Below are 19,035 nucleotides of genomic sequence, written 5' to 3' on the forward strand. Positions count from 1 at the left end.
GCATAAACTAACGCCCGTCATTAGTAGGTTAATAGCAGTGGAGGTCGTGTTTTTTGCGCCCGCCACTGGCAACTATCCAGATTGCAGTGGCGGGTGCTAGCCGGTACCCATAGGAGAAACCCTCTCAATAATCGCGGGCTCCAATGTTGGGGTTAAAACGCTTTACCAATTTGACAAAAATCACTAGCACGTGCATTGCACGAGTTGATGACTAGTATATATATTTTGAAAAAAGAATACGAACAGTACAATAACTAGCCAGCTCGCTAGGACCTGGTCCTGACCGGCGGTGGGAGAGAGAAGGGATTCCTTGCTTGGCTTGGGGCAGGGGAGAGGATGGAGATGGTTGCACCTCTGCTATGTGTGCCTTCTTTTGGGCTTCTTTTTTATTTTCGGAAGATCAGCTTTTGGAATGTGGTTGCATCTTCTTGCTTTGGACTTCTTTTCTATTATTGGAAGATCCTTGGAGCTTTTGGAATGTGGTTGTATCTTCGGACAGTGAGTGATCAATGGCTTTTTCTGCAGATTGCTCGTGGAGTGGGCTCTGGTGAAGCTTGAGCTGCAAGGGACAGAGACATTAGCGATTCTCCTCGGCTGCTCCAGAGCTGAGCAAAGCAACTATAGTGTCTGAAAGTTGATCTAATCAACCCAAAGATATGCCTGTTTATGTGATTGTAAAACCGCGACAAAACTAGGATGTTCATAGGAACAGAAATCTTATATTACTGGAAGGTTTCTCTGGCATACAAAATTCATCTACACAAAGGCTAATTGCCTAAAGTCTGACAAAATTATCGGAAACTACCTAGGGAAGGCAAAACCCCGACAAAATTTCCCTATCCATATCATTCCTTGGGCGCTTGTTGAAAAGGACACTTCCACAAACTGCTAATCTAGCGTCATGTGAAACCTTGATCATCATATTTGTACCAAAGAAAGCACCAGTGAAGCTCAACAAATCCCGCAGAACCAAACTTCCGCACCCGAAGCATCACATGAGCCTCTGGGCAAGAGGCAAGTGTCAATCTCATTCCATCATTTGTGGTAAACTTCAATTGGGCGATCAAAACCAGCGACAGAACCAACCAATCTGTTGGTAATCACCTCTGCTGACCTGAATCCTACCTGCAAGCACCACTGCATGGTTTACAACAACTCTGCTGCAGGGAACTGGAAAAGAACATAGCATTAGTTACCGATATAGCACGCACCTTGTCCAGAAGTATCTCCCGGAATTTCTCAGGATATATACAGATATCATTGAAGTTTTCTTTGGCAACCTGAAATCCAGCAGAAAAAAGGACAGGACGATGTGAGTTAACTTCCCCCATGAAAGATTGAGAAGAAATAATTGTTTCATCGATGGATCAGGATTTTTTTACTAATCATTCTAAGATGCATAAGATTGTGTGATCAGGGGAAACAAAAGCAGGTTAGGTGAGAGTAAGACCCCAATGTAAATGATGAAAGACTTAAAAAGAACGTAAATGATGAAAGATCAGGAAGCAATTCAAACCAAGAAGTACATCCAGCTTTGAAACAAGCAAGGGACCAAAAGAACAGTTCAATGCAACATACTCATGGCTACCCTTCAGGCCTTCACAAACAGAGTCGGAGCTTTAAAGTTGAAACTACACCATATCAAGCCAAAAACGAATCATGTAGCATCAGTCATCAGTCTGACAATTAGAAATTACCTCTGACACTAATCTGTTTTTCCTATACGAGGTCCAAGGTTGAGGCTCCATGATAAAAATCCCTCCCTGCAAAACAAAAGAAGCCAGCAGAGAGAAGACAAGGTATTGTTAGTTTTTCCTCTTACCACAGAGATCCAATTTAGGGACAGCAAAAGAGAAATAGATACCGGTCTTAGAAGACTCCATATCTTCACAAACAAAGTGATTATGCCATCATCACCCCAGTTCAGGTGGATCCATTTTGTCACGCTCAAACTGCAAGAGAACAAAAGCACAACCAATCAAGATGACATTCAATTTAGATAGTGACTAATACAAAAAAAAACTCTGACATGCCTCTCTTGTAAATTTGCAACTTACCACATGATGGTGTCATACTGTTCTGTATATCTGTGTGTGCTCTGGACAAAATTTTCAGACCGAAAAGAAACAATTTCAAAAAGATCAGGTTGTTCGTGTTTAGGAATATCTCCATTTGGCATCTCAGATACCACTTCTTCTCGACAGCTCTGAGTTGTGGAGTCTGACGAGTTATGAACCTTGGCACTTTCCGGAGCCACCTTGCCTGTTCGAGATATCCTTCTTAAATTCCAGTTAGCAGTTTCAATCAAACCTACAAGGTTAAGATCATAATCAGTTTCATTTGACAAACATAACACAGCCAACCTTTGGCTAGGCAAGAACACACAAACATTCCGAAACTACAAGGAACTATTCAAGTATGGTTGATGATATTTATTGGTAATCTGTCAAATATTATTACTTAATTACGAACCATGCATCTAACGTCAGAAAATTACAGAAATGCAAGTTTGACTGTCATAAATGCACATTCTGCTAAAAAAATAACATTATAAATCTCATACAGAGTTTCATGATTTCAAGATAGGTTCAGTTATCAATAGAGAAACATTGAATTTGTACACATGAAGGCGTTGGCATCACCAAGGATTTTATGCCATTTAAGAAAAATGTCCCCACCAAATCCTACTCCCTCCGTTCCGAATTACTTGTCGCAAGTATGGATGTATCTAGATGTATTTTAGTTCTAGATACATCCATTTCTGCGACGAGTAATTTGGAACGGAGGGAGTACTTCTTTAGACTCGCAAACACAACACACCTCACAAGCATTGTGTCAATAGAATAATTACGAACTACTAACAACACTGAGCTGGGATATGCAATAACCGGTCGAACAGGACTATTTTTTTTTTTCATTTGCATTTTATATTGTCCAGAAATGAGCAATAATGTTCTCAGCACACAACATTATATACAGAAAAACACAAAATGTACATAAAGGCTGCTGTGAGACAAGCATCAATCAGATCTTCAGATTGTTTTTTGAAAAGATTCCAGCTACCAGGTACTTCATGCACTAAAAACAAACAATATGAAATCTGAATTACAAATATACAATATTCCTTCATTAAATATTACAATAACAGTTTAAACCTTTATCAATGTCAACTCCAAGGATGCTTCGACACACAAACTTCATCGCTGCACAAGGTAAGAAAATTAGAGATGAGCAACGGTGTTTGTCAGGAAATTAATTTAGAGAAAAAACATTCTACAGTATATATCTCTCTTGCAATTGTGGCATCTGCCCAAATTTTTTTGTACATGTCACCTGTGATGTATTGATTTCTAACAAATGAACGTCAGAAGAGCCACTAATCACTGCATAGAATAATGAAGCAGAAGTCCAGCTACAGCTAATTGGCATTCGGTTCTTATATGGTCAAGGGTTGTCAAATGAAACTATGCTATTGCAGACCATAATAATAATAAGTTAACAAAGGTGGCTGACATGTTTATGTAGGGTGGTCTCAACCATATTACAAGTGACAATCTGGTAGAACCAGGGGTCCTACCGGACCTGCTCCGGAGGTTGTAGGGGAAGGATGGAGTGGGACGGGGCGATGATCGGGCGCGCCGGCGGCTGGGCGCCGTCGCGTCGGAGGGAGATGGCGGCGGCGGCTAGGGTTAGAGGTGGCTAGGGTTTCGGCTCCTCTTGGAGCCGGGCAATAGGGATAATAATATTCTTATTGCTTAATTCCAAAAAGAGTCTTACAGCCTATATTTATAACCTAGATAACTTGCATAAGAATTAACCTAAGATAACTTGCATAAGAATTAACCTAAGATAACTTGTGGGCTAAGATTGCCCGGTGGGCCTAGCTAAACCGGCCATAACACTTCTCCCCGCCTGCACAAACAGCTCGTCCTCGAGCTGTAAGGTGGGGAAGCGCTTGCGGAACTCCTCGAGGCGATCACCCAGCGTCAAACACCTTCTCGACAGCTGGGGCGGCCAGGTCGGCGGCGACGGCGTCCTCCGGAAGAGTCGCGGGCAGGCATGGCCGGGCGTGTAGGGCTCGTCGCAGTTGAAGCACAACCCTTGGCGGCGACGCTCGAGTAGCTCGGCTGAGGTGAGCCGGCGGAACGGGCGCGCCGCGGTCACGGCGAGGGGTGCCGCAGAAGCCTGCGCAGGCCGACCCTACGCGGAATCCGGCCCGGGTAGCGACCCGGCGGTCCGGGACGGTGATTCCTGCTGGATGGCCACCGCGCGGCGCTCGAACGCGCGGGCGTAGTACATGGCCGACTGGAGATCCTGGGGTCCCCGAAGCTCCATGTCCACGCGGATGTGATCCGGAAGTCCACCGACAAAGAGGTCGGCCCGCTGCTGCACCGTCACACCCGACGCATGGCATGCCAGGGCCTGGAAACGGTCGGCGTAGTCCTGCAGCGTGGAGGTGAAGGGAAGGCGGCCGAGCTCCGCCAGGCGGCTCCCGCGAACCGGAGGCCCAAAGAGAAGGAGGCAAAACTCGCGGAAGCGCTCCCAAGGGGGCATGGTGCCCTCGTCCTGCTCGAGGGCGTAATACCAGGTCTGTGCCGCACCGCGGAGGTGGTATGAGGCGAGCCAGGTACGCTCCGATGCGAGGGTGCGCTGCCCGCGAAAGAACTGGTCGCACTGGTTGAGCCAGTTGAGGGGGTCCTCCGTGCCGTCATAGGTGGCGAAGGCGATCTTGGCGAACCGCGGCGGTGTCTGGGTCGGAGCGCCGTGTCGAGATGGCTCAGGGGTGCGGAGCAGCGAGGCGGGTGGCGCCTGGTCGGAGTACTCCGGGTAGGGACCGGCGGAACCGGATGGCCCACCGAACTGCGGGAACGGAGTCGGCTGTTCGGGGGCCGTGGTGTAGACCGGCGATGGCGAAAACCCAGCCGCCCACGCTGGGAGTGGCGACGGGGAGGGCGGGAACTGGACCTGATGGATCGGGAGGCCGGTCGGCGAGGGTGCCCCCGAGCTGGACAGGGGCGGCGTCGGTGGTTGCAGCGGCAGCAGCGGGGGCTGGATGGGGGCAGCGGCTGCCGGGGATGGCAACGGCTGCAGGTGCCAGAGGGGCGTCGTCGATGGTGGCGGCGGCAGGTGCCACAGGCCTGCGGCGGCTGGTGGTGGCCCACTGGAGTTCCTCGTCTGGAACGGCAACAGCGGGGGCCCGCCTCCTGCAGGTGCGCCCGGGAACAGCCACGGCGCAGGGTGGCCGTAGGTGGCGATCGGCGCAGCCGGCGGAAGGCCGTACGCTCCTGCCATGTACTGGTGGTACTGGTTCATGTGGAGCCCTTGGACGGCCGTCACGAGCTGCTGGAGCGTGCTGGTCATCTGTTCCGGCGTGAAGACGGCGGCCGTCGGCGGCGCGGACGTGATGGGTGCCGGCGGCGGTGAGGAGCCCGCGGTGGTGACCGGGCCCGACGGCGTGGAGGCCCCGGCGGTGGTCATCAGGGCGGACGTCATCGGCGCGGTGGTCATCGGCGCGGAGGTGGAGACGGGCAGCGGCGGCGATGGTGTGGAAGAAGACATGATCGGACCCAAGTCTCTGGATACCAAATTGGTAGAACCAGGGGTCCTACCGGACCTGCTCCAGAGGTTGTAGGGGAAGGATGGAGTGGGACGGGGCGATGATCGGGCGCGCCGGCGGCTGGGCACCGTCGCGTCGGAGGGAGATGGCGGCGGCTAGGGTTAGAGCTGGCTAGGGTTTCGGCTCCTCTGGGAGCCGGCAATAGGGATAATAATATTCTTATTGCTTAATTCCAAAAAGAGTCTTACAACCTATATTTACAACCTAGATAACTTGCATAAGAATTAACCTAAGATAACTTGTGGGCTAAGATTGCCCGGTGGGCCTAGCTAAACCGGCCATAACACAATCTAAAATAGATGGCACATACTCGATTAAAATTATCCTAACGTGACCATATGAATAAAACAAAGAATATTTACAATAATTTGCTAAATAATGCTTATGTCAATCTGGATAAGACTTTCATAATCAATAAGAGAAACTAAAACAATGTAACTGCAGGGTAACAGTAGTCTGGTAATTCAAGAACAGAAGCTATAACATTGAAGTTGAAAGTCATGTGAATAAGACCAGAAGATCATTAACCAAACAAAACAGAACAAAATTATTATCCCCAGAACATTACCTAGACCGATTGTGACCAAACCTTGGTTGCATCCAATATCGAGACAATCCTTGCCTGCAAACCACTCCTCCTTGAATATCTCAAGGCGGGGATCTTCACCAACGTTACAATCAATCTGTTGAACATCAAAAGATTGAAGTTATCAGCTAAGATTGGTTGATCCAGCCATTGAGTACCTTTTTGTTGTATTGAGTGAACTATCATGTGCAGCATAGACCAATTAAATGTCCAATCTAATGAATAGACCCTCTGTCGGTCTATCTGCCTCCTTTGTACAGGTGAATTTAGCATAAGCAGATCTGTCAAAACAAGTACGTGCAACTAGGCTCCATGTTTGCTTACTCCTTCTCTGCCAATAGCATTACAACATCACCTGTGGGGCATTTATTAATCAGAAATTATCCTACATGTCCAATATGGGGTCAAAGGCTCAAAGCAGTGGTGATTACTGTGCCCCCTAAAATTCGACAGCCATGTCACACACAGTACCACAAACGTTGGATTGTCTAACTAGGCAATTTTAACACCAAAATACCCAACAGATAACGTCTATGCTGGTCTACCGCAAACTACAATAAAACAAAACAGTATATTCATCTCACTCCAGTTTCCAATCGATACAACAAAAATGGGAACCACGGGTCCTAGTAGTTGCAAAACTCGAGTTCTGCAAGCTCTTGAGACACAAATCAATGTCGAAACCTATCAGCACATTTCATCAAACAGCTTGGGCGCGTCTTAAGCAAAAGCTTCACTACTTTCAACTAAGCAACATAATCCGTGCATACCATCCCAGTCCTAGGAACATCGCAATCTCCAGCAAATCATTTCACCAAATAACTCCCCGGCATGCAAAACACAATGAAGATTCACCGTTTGTTAGAGAGGCCACGGAGTGGAGGGGAGAAGCGCGGTTCAACTCACTCGGTAGCCGTAGTAGTTCCTGTAGTTTCCGTAGATGAAAACCTCCTTGTTCTTCTGCTTCTTCCCTCTACCTCCACCCCCGCCACCTGCACCGCCGCCGCCGTTTCCTCCTCTTCCCTGTGCGTCGCTCCGTTTCCTCTCCGCCTCTCCTTTGGGTCCCTTGACCGCGGAAGGTGGCTGCGCGAGCGCGACCATCCTCTGAGGAGGGGTGGCTCTCTTCGTCGCCGCCTTGTCTCCCTTCGCGCGGACGGTAGTGGGGAACAGCGGGCGGACGGCGAGGCAGAGAAGAAATCCTTCGAGGCGAGAGGCTTTTGCGGCGCCAACTTGAGGAGAAAAGGAGGAAGGACCCGGCGGTCCATTCGAAAATTAGTTTTGAACACGGGAAGGCATGTGCACTGTTTTTTTTAGAAATAACCACATATATTTCATTAGACAAACGTACTACAAAGAGTACATATGTGATCATTACAAAAGACATACATAGATGTCTTGCAATATTGCAACAAAGACTTCACAAGAAGTAAAACTAGAATTTCACTTCGGCAGAATCTTGTGCCACGCCCAAACATCGCCCACCATCGTCCTCCTACGCCGCTGAGGCAACGTCGAAAAAAGAGGGAGACTGCCTTCATACCAAGATCTAGAGGAGCACCTTTGCATACAGTGATATTTTGCATTAATTCTTTAGGAACCCGCATAGACTCATTTAAATTTACTAGGAATTTGTTCGTGCCTTGCAACGTGCAACGGGACATACTTCGTTGCAGAGCAAACACAATGTTCATGAATCAAGATCGTTTAATTTGTCAGCCGATAATGTTTATCCAGCACGAACATTCCCATGAAGAATTAATGTGCACGACAATGATACACTCTGTAGGATTGGCTCGCATCTGGTTCATATTCTGTGGATGACATGGATCACGGTGCGCGGCGCCAACAACAATAATATGATGATGATGGAAACTAATCTTATACGACCCGGATCGTACACTTTCATCATGAGACCTTGTTCATTGATGGACACTTGGCAAACATGAATCTCAACGCAGCCAACCAATTAATCCTCCTCTAATTACAGTAACAAAGCGCTAGTCCTCATCTACCAAATCTCGATCCCCTTTCTTCTTCGGCGTTCATGCTCGCTCGTTGCCGCCACCGCAAGCTCAAAATAATCATGAATCTCCTTTCCTTCTCTGGCTTCCTCTGTTGCTAGTCGGTGCTTTTGGAAGCTCGTTTTGTCGCGGAAGCATCGGAGCTCCGTCCCCCCCCTCCCCCCCCGCTCTCCCCGCCGTCCACGACCAGGCTCCTCAGCATCGCGGCAACCACCGGCGCTCGCTGTGTCCCTAACCACCGGCCCTCCGTCCATGGCTACTTCCCATTGACATGCTTGTTGCATCTTGACACAAATATAACTTCAAGTTCAGAGCATGTCTGTCGATTGCAACACGAGCTCTCATCTGTTGGTTACAACACAGAGTAGCTGGGGCAATGTCGTGAATTTGGCCACCGAAGGGATGGAACGCGTCGGGATGGGTGGTGTGCTTGGTGTCAACGAGCTCACCGGCGGCGATATGGCGCGTAGCCACACCGGCTGCTAGAATTTGGGAGCATTCTGGAGTTTGAAACATGATTTGCAAACGGGTAAGTGAGCAACAAGAAGGATGCTGCTTTGAGATTGGTGTTGCTGCACATTTCACACAAGAGGAGGTCTCACGATCGACTTCGTACGACCCAAGTCGCATAAGATTATTTTCCGATGAAGAGAAGATCTCTCGGGCTACTTCATATATGGTCCCGATGCTTACAAGTGTCTCATGGCTTGTTGATGATTATTCAAGATTCACTTGGGTTTCTTCCTCGACGACAAATTGCATGTACTCCCTCTATAAACTAATATAAGATCTTTTAGATCACTAAAGTACGAAAGATCTTCAAGGCTTCTGTGAGAAAAGCACAAAATCAATTTGAGGTAAAGATCAAGAAGGTGTGAAGTGACAACGAAACCAAGTTCAAGAATTCTAAGGTTGACAAATTTGTTGACTAAGAAGGCATTTCGCATGAATTCTCCAGGACCTGCACTCATCAACAAAATAGAGTTGTTGAGAGGAAGAATCAGACCTTGATCGAGATGGCTAGAATGATGTTCGACAAGTACAAGACTCTAAAGCATTTTGGGCCTAAAGCGGTTCAAAAGGCTTGTCATGCCACGAACCGGCTTTATTTCCACAAGATACTTGGCAATACAGCGTATGAACTTCTAACCTGTAACAAACCAAAAGTTGGATACTTTGGAGTATTTGGCTAAAAAATGCTACATTCTTGGTAAGCATCTTTGTTCCAAATTTGCTCCTAAGTCGCACGAAGGTTTTCTCCTTTGTCACAAAGCAAATTCTCGCACTTATCGGGCCCTCAACAATTTCACTCGGAAGGTTGAAGAACCGGTACATGAGAAGTTTGATGAATCTAATGGCTCCCAAGTTCAGCAATTGCCAGATGTTTTAGGTGATAAGGAACCTTCGAAAGAAATCAAGGATGAAAGGGCATTTCCCTACTTTATGTTTTGGATGATGATGACAACCCTTTGTTGGTCTAATCGTGTGCTATATGTTTCAGGTTCTCGATGCTTAGGCTTACATCGGATTGCTATTGCCTCTCGTAGGAAAAGATCGAAGACGTGTCCTCTACGCTTTTATTTTCTTTGGTCATAGAGTTCCCGTACTATCAAGAGGGAATCCTCATTAGGAAGCTCTGGGGGAATCTTTTCACGTACACTTTCCTCTCCCCTCATTTTTCTTCCTCAGTTGTGAGAGAGAGTGTTCCCCCTATCTTTCCTTCTGTTTTCTGCTCTTCCCAGCGGTTGTACCGCCCCCTGGAGCGGTTGTACCGCTGGACCTTGTCGCTCTCCAGCTTTTACCGAGCGGTTGTACCGCTGCCTCCGGGCGGTGGTACCGCCACCTTGCTCAACAAAGGCTAGGGTGGTGGTTCCGGTCATGCACCGCTCAAGTACAACTCAAGGTTCTGTTTTGATGCGGTTCTCGGGCGGTGGTGGCCCGGTTGATCCGGTCGATCCTCGTTGAACGGTACCACCGGCGGTCTGAGCGGTTCTTCCGCTCAGAACTTCGTCATCCAAGAGCTCAAGGCCATGCGGTTGTTCCGGTCTTGCACCGCTCAAGTACCGGTCTCGTCTTTGTTCTGAGGCGGTAGTTGTGCGGTGGCTAGGCGGTTGGTCCGGTCATTTTTCTTAACCGGTACTACTGCCTAGTGGCCCGGTTGTACCGCCTGGTAGGGTTCTGCAGCTACACCGTGAGTCCCGGTTGTACCGGGACAAGGACCGGTTGTACCGCTGCGGGGCTGAAAACGCAGCAACGGCTGGATTTTTAGGGTTGCTATATAAGAGTGTTTCTCCCACCTACCACTCTCACCTTTGACCTCTCTTACTCCACCATTAATGCACTTCAAGCTCTCTTGCCCGATCTCTCTCCATAGCCACTCAAACTTGTTGATTTGCTAGGGATTGAAGGAGGAGACCTAGATCTACACTTCCACCAAAGGATAATTGCTTGCCCCATACTTTCTTGTGTGGATTTTGTTACTCTTGGGTGTTTGAGCACCCTAGACGGTTGAGGTCACCTCGGAGCCATATTCCATTGTGGTGAAGCTTCGTAGTTTCGTTGGGAGCCTCCAATTAAGTTGTGGAGAGAGCCCCAACCTTGTTTGTAAAGGTTCGGGCGCCGCCTTCAAGGGCACCAATAGTGGAATCACGGCATCTCGCATTGTGTGAGGGCGTGAGGAGAATACGGTGGCCCTAGTGGCTTCTTGGGGAGCATTGTGCCTCCACACCGCTCCAACAGAGACGTACTTCCCTTCAACGGGAAGGAACTTCGGTAACACATCCTCGTCTTCACCGTCTCCACTCTTGGTTATCTCGTGCCTTTACTTGTGCAAGCTTATTTGTGTTATATCTCTTGCTTGCTTGTGTTCCTATCCTTGCTGCATCATATAGGTTGCTCACCTAGTTGCATATCTAGGCAACCTACTTTGATGCAAAGTTTAAATTGTTAAAGAAAAGCTAAAAATTGTTAGTTGCCTATTCACCCCCCCTCTAGTCAACTATATCGATCCTTTCAATTGGTATCAGAGCCTCGTCTCTTTATTAAGGACTTTACCGTCCGAAGAGTATGGTTGATACCGTAGATGGTGTGGAGGAACACTCCGATGCAAATCTGACCTCGTCTACGGGCGATGGGGGAACCTCGGTCTCTCGTGAGGAGTTCAATGTGACCTTGGAGACATTGAAAACCTCCATGACGACCGAGGTTGAAAGCATGTTTACTAAATTCCTTGAGGGGCTTAAACTGTCCACCGCACCGTTAAAAGTGGGTGATCCCACCGACAAGGTGACGGATGCTATCTCCGATAAGGGGGAAGCTAGTAGTGAAAAGGCTCCTTCTTCTAGTGGTAAAAATGGCACCGACATCGTTGCTCATGTGGAACCACCACTTGTTTATGGTGGACCGGTTCCCTCCACTCATTTGAATCATGTCGGTCCTCCCCCTAAGATTGTAAAAAATGAGGACTTTGATTCTTGGGTTTACCGCTTTAAACGTCATTTAAATCATGTGAACACTAACCTTTGGAGAATCATTGAAGAAGGTTCTATCCGCATGATCCAAGCAACTTCACTCCTCGAGAAGCCGCGGATAATCAATTCAATGAGAATGCTCTCTTCATCATTCAATATGCAATTCCACCCGAAGACCTACCTCATCTTCGTCCCTTCACCTTGGCCAAAGATGCATGGCATTGTGTTGTCTCTCTCTACCGGGGAAGCGCAAGCATTCAACGCTCCAACTATGAAGTGGTGCAAGATGAGGCCGATGAGTTTGCAATGAAAGAAGATGAAGAACCTCGTGAGCCTTATCGGAGAGTAATCAAACTCGTGGTCTCACTACGAGATCACGGGAGCAAGGACACGGATGACAATTGGATCAAGCGCAAATTCCTCAAGGCAATGATGCCCTATCACAAGGCCATGTCCTCCGTCATTCGTCAAAGACCGGACTTCCACACTTTGACCTCAAGCGAAGTGTTGGATGAGTTTGTGGCCATGAACATTTTGGACAAGACCGCCTACAATGAGGTGCTTCATTCTCAAAGGGCAAAGAAGCCCAACCTTGCATTGAAGGCCAAGCTGTCCGTTGAAGAAGAAGAGGAGAGCAACCTCGAGGATACAAAGTATGCATATCATGAACACATGGCACTCACTTCAAGGCAATTTTGGAGCAAGAAAAACTCGAGGCCAAACTTTAGCAAAAACAACTCAAGTGGCGCGAAGAGCAAGCAACATGTAAGGACTTGCTACAATTGTGGCAACGTGAGTCATTTTGTTGCGGAGTGCCCGTATGAGAAGAGGGAAGACAATGGCGGCAAGCTCATCTGAAAGGACAAGGCCAAGTCGTTCCCCAACAAGAGCAACTTCACCAAGAAGACTCCTCCCAAGGCATTGGTGGTACAAGAAGACTCCTCCCAAGCCTTTGGAGCTCCTTCACATGGATCTCTTTGGGCCTCCATCCTTCGATAGTCTTGGGGGTAGGAAGTATTGCTTGGTGATTGTGGATGACTACTCAAGATACACTTGGGTGTATTTCTTCAAGAGGAAGAGCAAGACCCAACAAACCGTCATTGACTTTGCAAATGAAGCACAACGTCAACACAATGCAAAGATCTTGACAATAAGAAGTGACAACGGCACAGAGTTCAAGAACTACACCTTGGATGAGTTTCTTAGTGATGAGGGGATCAAGCATCAATACTCCGCACCTTACACCCCTCAACAAAATGGTGTTGCGGAGAGGAAGAACCGGACGTTGATGGATGCGGCAAGGACCATGATGGCGGAGTTCAAGTCTTCGTACAACTTTTGGGCCGAAGCCATCAACACTGCGTGTCATGCATCCAATCGGCTCTACCTCCGCAAGGGCTTGAACAAGACTCCATATGAGATACTCGCCGGTAACAAGCCCAACCTCAAGTACTTCCGGGTGTAAGTGTTTCATTCTCAAGAAAGGTGTCCAGTTGTCTAAATTTGAGGCTAGAGCTTATGAGGGCATATTTGTTGGTTATGCTACAAACTCTCATGCTTACCGTGTCCTCAATAAATCCACGGGACTTATTGAGGAGACGTGTAACGTGGAGTTTGATGAGAATAACGGCTCCCAAGTAGAGAAAAGTGGCACTTGTGATGTAGGTGATGAAATTCCTCCCCAAGCCATAATAAGAATGGGTGTTGGCTTTATCCTACCCATTGAGGAACCCCTTGTGGCCGAAGGAGAAGGACAAAGCTCCACTCAAGTGGAGCCATCACCAACCCAAGGCCCACACGCTTCCGAAGAACAACATGAAGGCTCTCATCCTCAAGAACATGACCAAGGGCAAGATCACACTCAAGACGGTGTTAACACATCAAGTGATGCCCATGGTAAAGTTCTCTCCTTCGAGCAAGTTCAAGAACAAGAACAAGCTCAAGACGACGCCCAAGATGATCAAGTGACCACTCCTCGTCTCACTCCCAAGGAGGAATTAGAGCGTCGTGCCGCCAAGGTTGCTTCCAAGCTCTCCACCAAGGATCATCTCATGACGAATGTGCTTGGAAGCTTAAGAAAGGGGGTAAGCACTCGTAGACAATTAGCAAATTATTGTGAGCATCACGCGTTTGTCTCTTGTGTGGAACCCCACAAGGTCTATGAGGCGCTAGAAGATCCGGATTGGCTCAATGCCATGCATGAAAAACTGAACAACTTCGAGCGCAACAAAGTGTGGAGATTGGTACCAAGACCGACGGGGAATCACAATGTCATTGGAACCAAGTGGATATTTAAGAACAAGCAAGATGCCCATGGGATTATCATTCGCAACAAGGCTCGTTTGGTAGCACAAGGCTACTCCCAAGTCGAGGGTATCGACTACGGTGAAACCTTTGCTCCCGTTGCTCGTCTTGAATCTATTCGCATGTTGATTGCTTATGCTTCTCATCATAACTTTAAGTTACAACAAATGGATGTGAAAAGTGCTTTTCTTAATGGTCCCATTAATGAATTGGTTTATGTCAAGCAACCCCTGGGGTTCGAGGATCCCTACTTTCCCAATCATGTGTATCAACTCGATAAGGCACTCTATGGCCTTAAACAAGCCCCATGTGCGTGGTATGACCACCTTACCGAGTTGTTACAAGACCGTGGTTTTGAAGTTGGGCTAATTGACCCCACTCTTTTTACTAATAAGGTCAAAGGGGAGTTGTTTGTGTGCCAATTATATGTTGATGATATCATCTTTGGTTCCCCTAACAAAGCTTTCAATGAGGAATTTTCCACTCTCATGACCTCAAAGTTCGAGATGTCTTCCATGGGAGAGTTGAAGTTCTTTCTAGGGTTCGAAGTGAAGCAAAGAAGATAAGGAACCTTCATCAACCAAGCCAAATATACTCAAGACATGCTCAAGAGATTCAAGCTAAGTAATGTCAAGCCGGCTTCCACTCCAATGCCCACCAAGTGCCAACTTGACATAGATCCCAATGGTAAAGTGGTGGATCAAAAGGTATATCGCTCCATGATAGGATCCTTGCTCTACCTTTGTGCATCTAGACCGGATATCATGTTGAGTGTGGGAATTTGTGCACGGTTTCAAGCCGCACCTAAGGAAAGCCACTTTGTGGCGGTCAAGCGAATCTTTCAATATTTGGCTCATACCCCAAACTTTGGCTGATGGTACCCAAGAGAAGCAAATTTCAAGCTTGTAGGATATTCGGATTCCGATTGGGCGGGAGACAAAGTGGATAGGAAGTCCACTTCCGGAGGGTGCCAATTCCTTGGTTGCTCTTTGGTAAGTTGGTCTTCTAAGAAGCAAAGTTGTGTGTCTCTCTCGTCCACCGAAGCGGAGTATGTGGCGGCCGGTAGTTGTTGTGCACAACTCTTATGGATGAGGCAAACTTTCAAGGATTACGGTGTCATTTGTGACAAAGTGCCTCTTTGGTGTGACAATGAAAGTGCCATCAAGATTTCCCTCAACCCGGTGCTGAAGGAAATATGCCCTAGAGGCAATAATAAAGTTATTATTTATTTCCTTATATCATGATAAATGTTTATTATTCATGCTAGAATTGTATTAACCGGAAACATAATACATGTGTGAATACATAGACAAACAGAGTGTCACTAGTATGCCTCTACTTGACTAGCTCGTTAATCAAACATGGTTATGTTTCCTAACCATGAACAAAGAGTTGTTATTTGATTAACGGGATCACATCATTAGGTGAATGATCTGATTGACATGACCCATTCCATTAGCTTAGCACCCGATCGTTTAGTATGTTGCTATTGCTTTCTTCATGACTTATACATGTTCCTATGACTATGAGATTATGCAACTCCCGTTTGCCAGAGGAACACTTTGTGTGCTACCAAACGTCACAACGTAAATGGGTGATTATAAAGGTACTCTACAGGTGTCTCCAAAGGTACTTGATTAGTTAGTTGCGAGATGATGTATTACGGAATGAGTAAAGAGACTTGCCGGTAACGAGATTGAACTAGGTATTGAGATACGGACGATTGAATCTCGGGCAAGTAACATACCGATGACAAAGGGAACAACGTATGTTGCTATGCGGTCTGACCGATAAAGATCTTCATAGAATATGTAGGAGCCAATATGAGCATCCAGGTTCCGCTATTGGTTATTGACCGGAGACATGTCTCGGTCATGTCTACATTGTTCTCGAACCCGTAGGGTCCGCACGCTTAAGGTTTCGATGATAGTTATATTATGAGTTTATGAGTTTTGATGTACCGAAGTTAGTTCGGAGTCCCGGATGTGATCACGGACATGACGAGGAGTCTCGAAATGGTCGAGACATAAAGATTGATATATTGGACGGCTATATTCAGACACCGGAAGTGTTCCGAGGAAGTTTCGGATAAAACCGGAGCACCGGGGGGTTACCGGAACCCCCCGGGGGTTAATGGGCCTCATGGGCCTAAAGTGGAGAAGAGGAGGGGCTGCCAGGGCAGGCCGCGCGCCCCCTCTCCCCCTAGTCCAAATTGGACAAGGAGGGAGGGGCGGCGCCCCCCTCTCCTCTCTCCCTTCCTTCCCCCTCTCCTACTTGGACAAGGAAAGGGAGGGGAGTCCTACTCCCGGTAGGAGTAGGACTCCTTCTGCGCGCCTCCTACTAGGGCCGGCCGCACCCCCCCTTGGATCCTTTATATACGGAGGCAAGAGGCACCCCATAGACACAAGTTGATCCACGTGATCATATTCTTAGCCGTGTGCGGTGCCCCCTTCCACCATAGTCCTCGATAATATTGTAGCAGTGCTTAGGCGAAGCCCTGCGACAGTAGTACATCAAGATCGTCACCACGCCGTCGTGCTGACGGAACTCTTCCCTGACACTTTGCTGGACCGGAGTCCGGGGATCGTCATCGAGCTGAACGTGTGCTAGAACTCGGAGGTGCCGTAGTTTCGGTGCTTGATCAGTCGGGCCGTGGAGACGTACGACTACATCAACCAAGTTAATGCTTTCGTTGTCGATCTACAAGGGTACGTAGATCACACTCTCCCCCTCTCGTTGCTATGCATCACCATGATCTTGCGTGTGCGTAGGAATTTTTTTGAAATTACTACGAAACCCAACAGTGGCATCCGAGCCTAGGTTTTATATGTTGATGTTATATGCACGAGTAGAACACAAGTGAGTTGTGGGCGATATAAGTCATACTGCTTACCCGCATGTCATACTTTGGTTCGGCGGTATTGTTGGACGAAGCGGCCCGGACCGACATTACGCGTACGCTTACGCGAGACCGGTTCTCCCGACGTGCTTTGCACATAGGTGGCTTGCGGGTGACAGTTTCTCCAACTTTAGTTGAACCAAGTGTGGCTACGCCCGGTCCTTGCGAAGGTTAAAACAGCACCAACTTGACAAACTATCGTTATGGTTTTGATGCGTAGGTAAGATTGGTTCTCGCTTAAGCCCGTAGCAGCCACGTAAAACTTGCAACAACAAAGTAGAGGACGTCTAACTTGTTTTTGCAGGGCATGTTGTGATGTGATATGGTCAAGACATGATGCTAAATTTTATTGTATGAGATGATCATGTTTTGTAACCGAGTTATCGGCAACTGGCAGGAGCCATATGGTTGTCGCTTTATTGTATGCAATGCAATCGCGCTGTAATGCTTTACTTTATCACTAAGCGGTAGCGATAGTCGTGGAAGCATAAGATTGGCGAGACGACAACGATGCTACGATGGAGATCAAGGTGTCGCGCCGGTGACGATGGTGATCACGACGGTGCTTCAAAGATGGAGATCACAAGCACAAGATGATGATGGCCATATCATATCACTAATATTGATTGCATGTGATGTTTATCTTTTATGCATCTTATCTTACTTTGACTGACGGTAGCATTATAAGATGATCTCTCACTAATTATCAAGAAGTGTTCTCCCTGAGTATGCACCGTTGTGAAAGTTCTTCGTGCTGAGACACCACGTGATGATCGGGTGTGATAGGCTCTACGTTCAAATACAACGGGTGCAAAACAGTTGCACACGCGGAATACTCATGTTATACTTGACGAGCCAAGCATATACAGATATGGCCTCGGAACACGGAGACCGAAAGGTCGAGCGCGAATCATATAGTAGATATGATCAACATAGTGATGTTCACCAATGAAACTACTCCATATCACGTGATGATCGGACATGGTTTAGTTGATTTGGATCACGTAATCACTTAGAGGATTACAGGGATGTCTATCTAAGTGGGAGTTCTTTAAGTAAATTAATTGAACCTAAATTTATCATGAAACTTAGTACCTGATAGTATCTTGCTTGTTTTTGCTTGATTGTAGATAGATGGCTCGTGCTGTTGTTCCGTTGAATTTTAATGCGTTCCTTGAGAAAGCAAAGTTGAAAGATGATGGTAGCAATTACACGGACTGGGTCCGTAACTTGAGGATTATCCTCATTGCTGCACAGAAGAATTACGTCCTAGAAGCACCGCTGGGTGCCAGGCCTGCTGCTGGAGCAACACCAGATGTTATGAACGTCTGGCAGAGCAAAGCTGATGACTACTCGATAGTTCAGTGTGCCATGCTTTACGGCTTAGAATCGGGACTTCAACGACGTTTTGAACGTCATGGAGCATATGAGATGTTCCAGGAGTTGAAGTTAATATTTCAAGCAAATGCCCGGATTGAGAGATATGAAGTCTCCAATAAGTTCTATAGCTGCAAGATGGAGGAGAACAGTTCTGTCAGTGAGCATATACTCAAAATGTCTGGGTATAATAATCACTTGATTCAATTGGGAGTTAATCTTCCAGATGATTGCGTCGTTGACAGAATTCTCCAATCACTGCCACCAAGCTACAAGAGCTTCATGATGAACTATAATATGCAAGGGATGAATAAGACTATTCCCGAGCTCTTCGCAATGCTGAAAGCTGCGGAGGTAGAAATCAAGAAGGAGCATCAAGTGTTGATGGTCAACAAGACCACTATTTTCAAGAAAAAGGGCAAAGGGAAGAAGAAGGGGAACTTCAAAAAGAACAGCAAGCAAGTTGCTACTCAAGAGAAGAAACCCAAACCTGGACCTAAGCCTGAAACTGAGTGCTTCTACTGCAAGCAGACTGGTCACTGGAAGCGGAGCTACCCCAAGTATTTGGCGGATAAGAAGGATGGCAAGGTGAACAAAGGTATATGTGATATACATGTTATTGATGTGTACCTTACTAATGCTCGCAGTAGCACCTGGGTATTTGATACTGGTTCTGTTGCTAATATTTGCAACTCTAAACAGGGACTACGGATTAAGCGAAGATTGGCTAAGGACGAGGTGACGATGCGCGTGGGAAATGG

At 47.2% G+C, this 19,035-nt stretch overlaps 1 protein-coding gene across 2 annotated transcripts; it reads right to left on the reverse strand.

Moving 5' to 3' along the window:
• Positions 1–248: 248 nt before the first annotated feature.
• LOC125523486 (probable RNA methyltransferase At5g51130) lies at positions 249–7,459 on the reverse strand. Of its 2 annotated transcripts, XR_007290247.1 has the most exons (9): positions 7,110–7,459; positions 6,186–6,300; positions 3,156–3,203; positions 2,058–2,310; positions 1,865–1,952; positions 1,698–1,763; positions 1,212–1,280; positions 806–1,125; positions 249–559 (listed from the first exon to the last, which is right to left on the reverse strand). XR_007290247.1 is itself a non-coding variant. In XM_048688521.1 (8 exons), the coding sequence occupies exons 1-8, from the start codon at positions 7,302–7,304 to the stop codon at positions 1,036–1,038; spliced, it is 924 nt and encodes a 307-aa protein (XP_048544478.1). In that variant the 5' UTR covers positions 7,305–7,459; the 3' UTR covers positions 687–1,035. The 2 variants fall into 2 exon arrangements, 1 of the variants encoding a protein (XP_048544478.1); XM_048688521.1 differs by lacking the exon at positions 249–559 and having other exon boundaries at positions 687–1,125.
• Between the last annotated feature and the right edge of the window lie 11,576 nt (positions 7,460–19,035).

The sequence above is a fragment of the Triticum urartu genome, chromosome 7 (genome assembly GCF_003073215.2).
Source record: "Triticum urartu cultivar G1812 chromosome 7, Tu2.1, whole genome shotgun sequence".
Classification (NCBI taxonomy): Eukaryota; Viridiplantae; Streptophyta; class Magnoliopsida; order Poales; family Poaceae; genus Triticum; species Triticum urartu.